This window comes from Pantherophis guttatus, chromosome 2, assembly GCF_059756535.1.
Source record: "Pantherophis guttatus breed Tessera chromosome 2, ASM5975653v1, whole genome shotgun sequence".
NCBI lineage: Eukaryota > Metazoa > Chordata > Lepidosauria > Squamata > Colubridae > Pantherophis > Pantherophis guttatus.
Genome location: NC_142064.1, coordinates 25,310,717 through 25,322,737, shown reverse-complemented (window position 1 = coordinate 25,322,737; position 12,021 = coordinate 25,310,717). Strand labels below are relative to the sequence as shown.

Below are 12,021 nucleotides of genomic sequence, written 5' to 3'. Positions count from 1 at the left end.
GATATTAAAACCAAAATCACATCTTCATATCCTATTTACAGGCTTAGCAGTCTCATCAGTACTGAATTGGGGAGGAAGGGATTTATATCTGGCAAGGATTTTTTTTTCTTGACACCTACAGTGTTTTCTATTCTCTATTCTATTCTTGCTTCTATTCCCAATCTTTTAATCCAATCTATCTGGACAAAACATGGCATAGCAAATGGAGGCCTAGCAAAAAGGATGGGATGCTGAAAGGAAGAATTGAAGAGCTGTTTGCGGCTCACACCAGAATTTCAGTTTAAAATATTAAAATTAACAGAAAGTACTAGAAGGTTTAACCTGGATGCCACTTTTAAAAATAACAAGTTTTCCATAAAAATCAGAACAAGGAAATATTGCTTAGTCAAACCACCTCTGGGGACAATGAGGTTACCACATGAGAACATTTTCATATTGTTTATTTATTATAAATGCCTGATATATGAGAGGCTTGCAGGTGCATTCTTGCTGTGCCAGTATTTTCCATTTCCATGACAGGAAGGCAGAAAAGTATCGGTGCTCGTTCCATCGCTCAATGACTGGAATAAAGCAGAGGCAGGAAATCCCAGGACCCTGAATGTTTCAGAAGTTTTAATTTTGAAACATATGGATTTTCTAAAGATTCCTTTTCAAATACTTACAAAAGCAACTTCCTTTCTCCTTGGGGAAACACACACACACACACACACACACACACACACACACACTACAATTCACAACAAGAGTTAATTCTTAACGATAAACAATACCCTGTTTTCCCCCAAAATAAGACATCCCCTGATACATAAGCCCAATCAGGCTTTTGAGCGCATGGCAATAAGGCCAAGCACTTATTTCAGGGTTCAAAACAATATAAGACAGGGTCTTATTTTGGGGAAAACACGGTAATGATAATACTGTGTAGTGCATAACTTGGGAGTTGGTGGCATATTTTCACACAATCTTACTTTCCTTATTCATTCTCCCTCTTCTGCCACACACACAGTTTCAAAAATTCAGTGGGAATGTTGTTGCCCCGTCTCTAATAATTCTTTTTCAGACTATCTACATGGATTGTGGGTTTGTCAGCCAGCCCTTTCTTCCAACATTTACTGCTTTAACTTCTCAGTTTTGAAAAAGTCTTCCCACATTAACTTGAATGATTCTAATTAAGATTTCCTCCTGGGCTACCCACATTTACCATGTCTGTACATCAATGGACTAAGAAACAGCTACACAAGTACTGTATTAAAAGATGCTAATGGTGTAGTATCAAATATAAGCACCAGCTCACTGCAAGAGAGCAAACCAAATCATGTACAGCATGACTGCAGTTACAACTGAATACCTTGGATACAGAATCAAGGAAGAAGAATAGAGCCACTGTGCACCACCAAAATGGAGGATCAGATTGGAAAATAAGATTGGTATGCCAAGATCAGATAAAAGCAAGATAGAAAAAAATGAAAGAAAAGAAGCTAAGGACAAGAAGACCCAAGAATATCTGATCAAGAAATATTACCTAGAAACAAGAGAGATGAGGGAAGCACTGGAACTAATAAAACAGTAATTAACATCTACAGTCAAGATTAGCAGATACAAAGCTCAAACTGCACATTGTAAGCAGAATCTCTAATTTCAATCAAATCAGAAATGTTTCCACCAATCCATCAATGGAGAGACTGTAATGAAACCATGCCAAAGAAGAAACAATGCAGTTCTGTGTCCAGCTATGGGACAACCCTAAATGATATACCAAGAATAAGCACTGGAAGAACCTGTAGTACAATGGACTAAAGCACTGTTATTAACATCTGCTGCTTGCAATTACTGCAAGTTCAAATCTCACCAGGCTCAAGGTTGACTCAGCCTTCCATCCTTTCAAAGGTAGGTGAAATGAGGACCCAGATTGTGGGGGCAATAAGCTGACTTTGTATAAATATACAAAAGTATGAAGGCTATTGCTTAACGCATTGTAAGCCGCCCTGAGTCTCCAAAGAAGGGCAGCATATAAATTAAAGCAAAAAATAAAATAAAAATAAAAATAAAATAAAACTTGGAGATGGATTAAAAAAGCAGCAGAAATTAAAGAACTCATAATAATGGCAGAAATGGTGGAGAAAAGGGCAAGGAAGGTTAGATCAAATAAATACCTTTGGATAAAAACATCAAATCCCGCCTCTGGCTGACTGTGCAGTGAACCTTAATAATAATAATACTTATCCCACTCCAAGGAACAGTACCTGATTGTAGTCTAGGGACCTGCATGTTCTAGTAATGCTAAAAGCTCTGCTGAACTGGTGCTACCATATCAGACAGGTCTTATCTGAAAAGTCAGACTAAATGCATTCAATTTGATGGGAATACATAATGCAAGTTTCATGCCAGATCTGTCACCCAGATGAACAAGATTCACATTGTCTACGGAGATTCTCAGTCTCCATGTCATGGTTGTCCCAAAGGTGCTTTTTCAAGAAGGATCTGTTGTGGTCCACCAGCAGCCTGCGGAGCTGGCAGCAGAGTTGGACAGTGAGGAGGCTGGGGAGGACAATGGGCCAGTCCTGGAGTCAGGGGAAGGCCTGGATGAGGACTCTGTGTCGGAGGCAGAGATGGGGCCAGGGCCATCTGGGAACGATGCACGGACTCTGGAGCCTCCAGAGGCGGATAGCAGAGAGGCAGAGGAACAGGGGGAGCCTATTCCTAATACACACATGCTAAGAGCTGCCAGAAGGCAAGAGCAGCTAAAGCAAAAAGGATGACTCGGGAGTAAGGCCAGGAGATGATTGGCCCCTCCTGGAAGGCTTAAAAGAGCAGCAACAGCTCTTGGGAACTTTGTAGGAAAGCAATGTTGCTACATTTTGTTTCTTGTCAGTGTCTCTTGCTTCTGAATTTTGTGGGGTTTTGCCAAGAAAAGCCTTTGGCAGGGTGCCAAAGAAGACAAAGGTTAGTGATAAGACCGAAGGACTGTTTATGAAGAAATTGTTTTGGAATTAATTTGGACTAAGCTGAGAATGAAATAATTCTCAGCTGTTCTCATAAAATGTTTGTTTAGGATTGATTGTGTCTGGTACTAACTACTTGGGCCTAGGTCACAAGATCTAGACTTTCTGGTTTTTCTTCGAATATGTTACACGTCTCATCCAAGAAGCTTCTTCAATTCTGAGCTGAGTTGAGCAGCTTTCAATTTATTTCAGAATTAAGTAAAAAAAAAAAAAAGGAATAGTTCTGACAAATATTTATTTATTTAAGAGAACGTGTATGGCTGCCCACTCACTTTCAGTGACTCTGGATGGCTTGCAAAAATAAAAACCCAATATACAAACAATAAAAAACAATAACCACCTCCACCCCTCCTAGTGACAACAATCAATCAAACCAGCCACTTGGTGGGCTCCAATCTGACTCTGGGTTTCCCAGGTCCATTGGCAAAACCAGGTCTTCAGGGCCTTGTGAAAAAGTGTAATAGTGGGAAAGGGGAGGGGGGACAATCAAATCTCTGCAGGGCTGTTCCAAAGGGAGGGAGTATATCAACAGAGTTTGTAAAATTTTCAAATCAAAGCTAAATGGTGGAAGTATCATTAAAACAAGTAATACTTTATCAGTCCCTGTTATTCAATAGACAGTAGGTATGGTTGACGGGATCAGATGGAACTTGAGAACTTGGATAGGGAGATAAGAAAACTAATGGTAATGCAGCATGCTTTGAAACCAAAAAGTAATATTGATTGCCTGCATTTGTCAAGCTAAAGGGGGTAGGAGTCCTCTGAATGACTGTATTAAGGAAACTTAAGAATCCTGAAGTCGATCAAATAAAGTTCTTGAAAGCAACAAGGGTAAAGGCTGAATATAGAAAAGAAACTAATGAAAACTGATTTGTTAATTGAAAGAACAAGCCAATACACAGTCGATATTTGAAGGATATAGAAGGAAAAGCTAGTAAAAAAACCCACAAACACAGGATTAAAAAAACAGAAGGCTTTATTTTAGTGGCTCAGGAAGCTTTGCCAACTATTTGCTTGAAGGCAAAAATTTAACATGTAACAAACACTAAATGTGGCTTTTGTAGTGAAAAGGATGAAACCACTGACCATTTGATCAGTAGCTGCAGTGAAGTGTCAGAAACTGACTACAAGCAGCATCATGATGGAGTTGCCAGAATTATTCATTGGAAACTTTGCCAGAGGTTTGGATTTGAATGTGCTAAAAAATACTGGGATCATCAAGTAGAGGTTTTAGAAAATAAGCAGATTCAGATCTTATGGGATGCTATGCATCTTGTTTATAACATGCCTGACATAACTTATTGAAAAGAAGAACATCTGATACATTGAGGTTGCTAAAATCAAAATTGAATGCTTATGAAAAAAGAAATCCATTGTTATGACCTACAATGATTGGAGCTCTTGGTGTACCTAAAGGACTTCTTCAATATCTGGAAATATAGAATGTATCTGGACTGAGCACCCTAATTTTACAAAAAAAAAAACCCACCCTGCTTGGAACTACCTATATTTTAAGATGCTACCTTAATAATTATAGAATTATTAAGTTTCCACTGGCCCTTTGGCTGTGAATATAACTGTAGATTACCCATACATAATACCTATGCCAGAACCTTGGGAAGGATTCTAAAAGGACCTAATCCAGTATAAATATCCGGCTGACTGTGCAATGAACATAATAATAATACATTATTGGAATATTAAGCTTTATTGGATGTTTAACAATTGTGAATTTGTGTCTTCCTGTAGAAAAGAAAATAATCTAAAATAATTTACCACACAAAGAAGATATTTACCTTAAAATTTCATTTATACAGCATCAGCAACACTCCTGTACAACTCTTGTATATCCCAGTAATTTTATATAAGACTATAACTCAACAGTTCCACTTTCAACATGTTAAAACACACACTTTTATTTCAGTATTTTCAGAATAATCAGATTATCATAATTCCTTTGGTTTGTTTAACAGAAATTTAACAAGCTGTGTTAGGACTTCATCGTTAAAACCTTTCACATCATTATTTTCTATTGATTCGTACAAGGGCTTACTTTCAGTGCCCCAACAAATGTTCCTTCTTGAATTATTTTGGTCAGCCTCAACAGTTAAAGCCAAGGTGTTTAGCTGGTAACAAAAAAAAGCGAAGTATCTTCCTTCAAAAATCACAGCCTGGGATACAAAGGGTCGAGTCACATCGTCCTCACTCCAGAATCCTGAGAAAGAAAAGTCATTTAACATAAATATTTCTCTACCAACGTAAAATGAATTTTCAAAAGCATTGCAAATTAGGATCTCTGACATATTGGATTGGATGGCTAAAAGTGTTTTAAGCTAACAGGGACATGACTGAGGAATACATGTACAATTTCTCAAAGTAGCTGCACCTTCCCTTTGGATCACACAGCTGCTGCCACCTGCAGGTGCCAATAAAAAATGTATTTAACAAGATGCAGGCAGATCCTATGATAGAGTTTTCTGAATTTGCAGTGATCAAAATAAGCCATTCTGCAGTGCAAGGTGATCACACAGTACAAAGTATTGTTGCTTCAAAGAGAAACTCCCTCAAAAATAGAAACCAGTTTCCGAATTGATAGAATTACACATTCAAGATATATTCCTGATTTCACAAAAAACCCATTATGCGTTACAGATCAGCATAATTTATTTCTCCAACACATAGGACCATGCTCAGGAATTCTTTTACAGATGTCCAAATGCACAGATTAAAGTGTATAGTGACATAATTTTCTAAATGTTCAATTTGTAAATGAATTTAGCATTTTCTGGGATAACTGTAAGGATTTGAATTGCCTTCAATAGATGGCATAAATCAATAAAAGAGTACAGGTATGTTTATGTTTAATTACTGACAAGGATGGACAAAATGATTCCATTAAAAAACAACTATTTTGAGTTTGAAACTGATTGTTCTCACCTTAGTGGGAGTGTCCCAATTCTGCTTTGAACATTCTGGTATAAGAAGAATGTAACAAGCTTGAAGCATTTTCAATATAGTCAGAAGACAATCAGCTAACTTCCAATAAAACTAGAACATGAGATTTTGGGATGGGAGTGGGAAAAATCTCAAGCTCAAACCAGGATGTATCAGACTTCAACTGCTCTGACATTTGATAATTTTTAAAAACTTTTTAATTACCTTGATACATTGCTTGTGCTCCAGTCCACGCAAAGAGACTTGCAATTGCATTGGCTCGATATGGAACATCAATCTGATCAGTGAGATTCAATTTTATCAGTCTTTCTCTTTTCACCCTGTCAGGAAGCAAATGAAATTGGGTGTGCCCATAGCAGCATGGATCTGATATTTGAGAACCTAAACCCAAAAGAGATTATTTTAGATAATTTTCTATTCAAGGTCAGAAAATCATAGACACAGTTGATAGCAGTTCCACATTTTGGTATATACTTCAATTTCATATACATGTACTTAAATTTATCTTCCAAAAACCATATTAACAAGCTCATAAATGTTAAATCAAAAAGATATATAGAAAGATACAACTACACCTTTGCTCTGTCATCCATTAGCAGAGATGGCTAAATTGGCTGATTTAACTAAAGAAAAGTACAGAACCAACTTTGTTTCTATTTGGAAACTGCTTCTGGACTTTGTGCTTGTGTGGGAAAAAAAGGAAACTTTGATCGTTCGTTTTTCTGATTAAATAGATTTGTTCTTATAGAAATGGCTAGTATATAGTATCATGCAAAAATAAAAAGTTGATGCTGTAGAGGTACAACTCGACATACAACAAACAGTTTGTTTAGTGATCAAAGTTACAACGGCACTGAAAAAAAGTGACTTATGACCGTTTTCACACATATAACCATTGCAGCATTCTCACAGTCATGTGATCAAAATTCAGATGGTTGGCAACTGACTCATTTTACTCATTTATTTGTGATGGTTGCAATGTCCTGGGGTCATGTATCATCTTTTGCGTCCTTCTGACAGCAAAGTCAATGCCTTATTCTACTGTGCCAAAAGAAGTTCTAAATCAATGCAGTTTTTTCCTTTTCCCGTTTAATCTTCCCCCTTTTTCTCAACTACTTTGCCATTATTTTCATTTTTCTTTGTATTTTATATTTTTATAAAGTAATAAAAAATTTGATTACAAAAAAAGAAAGATACAATAACACAATAGTCTTACCTATAAATATTTTGTTCTCATATTGTCGTTTGAACAATGGAAGTTTATCAGGTAAATGCTGGATAACAGGAATATCTCCAGGGCCCAGGTAATCAAGAGGCTCAAACTTAAAAGAAAGAAAATCAGTTTAGTAAAAGAAAATGATTTACAATTTTTTTTTCTTTCACCATAAAGAAAGCATTTAAATAATGCATTCTGTCATCTCTTATTTGCCATTTTAACATTAAGTATTAATATCTGTTGGACTGCAGAAAGGTAGAAAGAGACAGAATTCCCTTTACTAATTACATAGAATTATGATACTTGTTGAACCATAAGAACGGCTGAGTGGCAAAGAATTAAGGCCTTTGAACTATGGTGCTGGAGAAGACTCCTGCGAGTCCCTTGGACTGCAAGGCGATCAAACTCGTCAGTCCTAGAGATCAACCCTGACTGATCTTTAGAAGGCCAGATCCTGAAGATGAAACTCAAATACTTTGGCCACCTAATGAGAAGGAAGGACTCACTGGAGAAGAACCTGGGAAAGATTGAGGGCAAAAGAAGAATGGGACTGCAGAGAATGAGGTGGCTGGATGGAATCACTGAAGCAGTAAGCGTGAGCTTAAATGGACTCCAGAAGATGGTAGAGGACAGGAAGGCCTGGAGGAATGTTGTCCATGGGGTCGTGATGGGTCAGACATGACTTCGCAACTAACAACAACAATACTTGTAGCCATGTAGTACTCTTAAGATATACTGGAATTAAAAATTTATAATTCCCAATGTTATCATCTTGGCTGAAATTCCAGGAGTTCCCAGCATATCAGCAGGGTAGCCACTGGAGAAAAACTAATGAGAAAGAAAAAAAAATCATGATGCGTGCACCAGGTCAACAGAAGAAAGTGAGCCCATAAAAAACATGTATAATGTTCTCTGCCCCTCATGGCTCAGGTTCTCCTTTCTGTGATATATGACCTTAACTTTACCCACAATGAATTACGAAATACCTAATTCAACTTTGTTTCTGCCATTTGGATTACAATGGCATTCTACCCTCTCCTGATCAAGACTGCTGAGGTTTGCTGAGAGACACCAACATCACTGCTGCTTCCCATCTCTTCCCCACCCCACCTTTTGAAATTGCCATTCTCATGAACTCTAAAAGCTACAAAATGGGAAAGACCTGAACAACGCTGGCCTCATCCACCCTTTTTCCCATTAGACCTTAGGTTGGAATGTAAAAGATAGCAAGGAATCAGGAATGCCTATATCCATCCCCACTTTTTTCTGCACTGGTCATCTGTTTGGCCCTTATTCAAGCTGTGACAGTACCTCTGTGGGACTAGAAGTGCAGCTGCCCTTAGCCTGTTCCCTGCCCCGAAGCACAAAGCGACACTTTCTGCTCAACCTAAGGGATCGCGTATGGTGCTTGGCCAAGACAGGGAAGCTGTTGTCTTCCTATTAGACACTTTGTATGGGAGGAAGGACGAGAAGTTGTCATAACAAATGATCTAGAATTTGAGATCCCACTATAAACTAAAATTCAAAATAGCAAAGAGACCTAAGAGTAAAGATGAACTCTGAAGTTATCATAAAGAGCAATATGCCTTCATATAATGTGGCTGCATTATGCACTATATACTAAACCTGGAATAAATGACAACAATGAGTATCATGAGTACAATAAGTATTTCTGGAAATTTTTTTAAAGAAGGCACTTTTGGGTCCAAAATCCTCCCCTACAAGGAAAACTACTCACTACATGCCTCTGTAAGTTTCACTATGCTGACTATGTATTTTTACTTATAAGTGTGATTGCATCTTTAAAGAAATGTTGAGTGTTAATATGTTCACATACTATAGTATCATTTATGTCATTTATTTTGCGGATGTGGAAATGACGCATAATGGAAGTTTAAATCAAACAATAAAAATAAATGGTTCAGAAAAAGATAGGAAATATTTGCATCTACCTGGACATAAAATATCCCTTGACAAACTATTTTTGATTGCAATATGATTTACATTTCTTCTACAGCCCATAAATAAACCAGTCTTAAGATGCCCTTAAGTACTCTGGTGTTAAAAAAAAAGCATTTTCCCTTATTCTGGCACCATTCAAAGACTAAAACATTTAACATCTGTTAGGTTTTGACTAGAAGTCATGTGATTAAAATGTTATGAGAGGTAACAGAAGGACAAGGATTAGTAATGGCAGCAAGTTTTATTGTAATAAGGCTTTCTGCCAATTTAAGGCTGGGAAGGTGGTGCTCAAACTCAGCCTAAGAAAACTGGCAGTGTTATTACCAGCCTTAAGATGGGACCACTCACTTTACTTCCTTCTTTCCACACTTACATAGTAATTGATGAGTAATTACAGGGCCAGGATTTCTATTCTTATATATTCTAAACATCTGTCTCCACTTCAGTTTTATTCAGGAGATTTCAGCTATCAGCAGTTTATGGAAATTCTACTGTATTTTTACTGCTTCCTAATTTTACTCAAATACTTTTTGCAAAACTCTGTTAAATGGCAAAATTGATCAGCTGTAGTGGAGCAGAGGAAAGCAAAGAGATAAATCTTCTGCAATCACCAATATCAACAATTTAACTAATAACTGCTGCTTAAACAAAAATATTTGTACCTCTGAAAGTTGTTTTCTTAAACGAATCTGACAGCGTGGCTTATCATCAATCTGAAATCTGAACGGGTCAATCCTGCCTCGCCGGTGTCCTCGGGGAACCACTGTCTCCCCACGCAACCAGTAGAAATGTACATCTGGCTGAAAGTCTGAAATAGTAAGACTGTGTCTAATCAGGATATTGCCATAGATAATAAAGAGACAGATGACGTAGTGCATATATTATTTGAATGCCAATTGTGTAATAAAGGGATCAATATTTTGGACCACACATTAGACAAATGGCCTATTGGGATCTTTAGATTAAAATACCATATTTCATATGCATGCATACAATTCAGACCTCTATTTGAACAAAACAGAACAAAACAGGAACTGCCAATGCGGATCTGATCAGTGTAAATTGTAGCACTGACGCAGAAATATGATTTGCATTTTCTTTTCCTTACATCTTTCCGTCTACTTTCTAACATATGGTCTTTTTTCCCCCATTTACAGGTGTTTTATTGTTCTAAAGACTTCAAGTGACTCTTACTGTGCAGCAGAATTAGCTGGTTGATTTTGGGAAAGTTTGCATTACATAATATTTCTGTTTTGTTTTTAAAAGAAATGTATGGCAGCTATTATACAGGCCTCATCATTATTATTTTCAGAATTATAAAGGAATGTTATTAATGGAATAGGCTAGATAGGATTTCATTTGTCTGGAGCAGTCCTGGTGCAAAGTGGCAGATGTGTGCGAAGGAATCAGAGAGGGCAGTTACCCCAGGTGGCACCATTCTATTACTATACTATACTATTACTATACTATACTATTACTAACTATACACTAATATTATACTAATATTCTATTCTATTCTATTCTATTCTATTCTATTCTATTCTATTCTATTCTATTCTATTCTATTCTATTCTATTCTATTCTATTCTATTCTATTCTATTCTATTCTATTCTATTCTATTCTGAATGATTTCCTTGAAAAAAGTTACTAAATGATCATGGTAATCAGAACAACAATGGAAAGATGGATGGCAAGCATCAAAAGAATATAAGATGCTTGAATAAGTCTGTGTTTCCACCAGGTCTTGAGGCAGACTAACATGTGGTCTTATATAGTCTATATTTTATATCCTGTGGTGGATTGTCATCAATCACTACCATGAACAGTAAACGCTTCAGCCCATTCGCTCAGAATGAAAGATGCCCGCGGTTCTTATAGACACATTTTTCACTGTTCTTTAAACAAGGACGAAGAGAGAGAAAGAGACACACACACCTACGACGGAAGAGGAACCCAGCGCTGGGTTGAGACAAGCCAGGTGGGCTGCAAGCTTTGGCACCAGTTGGGTGATGAAAGGCGCTGGTCCCTGGTCGCTGCTGCGGAAGAGTTTGGGGCGCTTCTTGCGCTGGTAATAATACTCCTGAAGGAGCACTTCGCATACAAGGGAGCGGAGCTCAGCCAAATCCAAACCGTCTTTCTGGTCTTCTTGGCTGACTGACACCGAAGCGGGCAGCCCTGGCACAAAGACGGTCTTCGTGAAATGTTGGTACCAGCGGTCTGCATTTAAGGCCCACGTCTGCGGGTAGACCACGTACTTGCGGCGCAGCCGTTTCCCGTAGATCGCCAATTTCTCCTCCACCGTAGGCGCGTTGTGAATACTTTTATAGTATTCCTCCCGGCGCCGGAGTTTGGCTATTTTACTCTTGGCGGTAAGGGAAGCCACCACGGGCGGATAAAGAGAAGCGGCGGGGTCGTCAGAAGGCGCCGCGGAGGCCTCGCTGTGAATGAACTGCCCCCATCGAGCCCCTGGCAGCCATCGCCAACTTCTGAAAACCGCCATCTTGCCGCCGGCGCAAAACCGGAAACGGGGAAAAACCCGCTTCCGCCACCGCCGGGGGGGGGAATCACGATTGGCCACTGGAGCTCACGTGACCCACTTCTCTCTCGGTGGCCGCCCTCTGTAGGAAAGAAGACTCTGGTGGCGTGTTGCTGCGCATGCGCGCTATCACCTGACAGCCTTGCCGCGTCCTCTTTTGAATTGCAACGCGGGGAGAGAACGGAAGAGTCGAGGGATGGGGCGCTCATATCTAAGGAAGCCCAAAGGGCTTTTTAATTATTTTAATATTTTTATGTCGCATCTTTCTTCATAGAGCTACAGGGAGATTACTGGTGTGATCCATGCCTCCTTATTTTTGGGGAGTTGGCAACTGGACTTCCTTGGTTTT

At 38.5% G+C, this 12,021-nt stretch overlaps 1 protein-coding gene across 2 annotated transcripts; it reads right to left on the bottom strand.

Moving 5' to 3' along the window:
* Positions 1 to 3,960: 3,960 nt before the first annotated feature.
* MRPS30 (mitochondrial ribosomal protein S30) lies at positions 3,961 to 11,731 on the bottom strand. 2 transcript variants are annotated; one of them, XR_015732073.1, is made up of 6 exons: positions 11,072 to 11,731; positions 9,798 to 9,943; positions 7,174 to 7,279; positions 6,162 to 6,338; positions 4,639 to 5,217; positions 3,961 to 4,506 (listed from the first exon to the last, which is right to left on the bottom strand). XR_015732073.1 is itself a non-coding variant. In XM_034440839.3 (5 exons), the coding sequence occupies exons 1-5, from the start codon at positions 11,634 to 11,636 to the stop codon at positions 4,949 to 4,951; spliced, it is 1,263 nt and encodes a 420-aa protein (XP_034296730.2). In that variant the 5' UTR covers positions 11,637 to 11,678; the 3' UTR covers positions 3,961 to 4,948. The 2 variants fall into 2 exon arrangements, 1 of the variants encoding a protein (XP_034296730.2); XM_034440839.3 differs by having other exon boundaries at positions 3,961 to 5,217; positions 11,072 to 11,678.
* Positions 11,732 to 12,021: the final 290 nt, after the last annotated feature.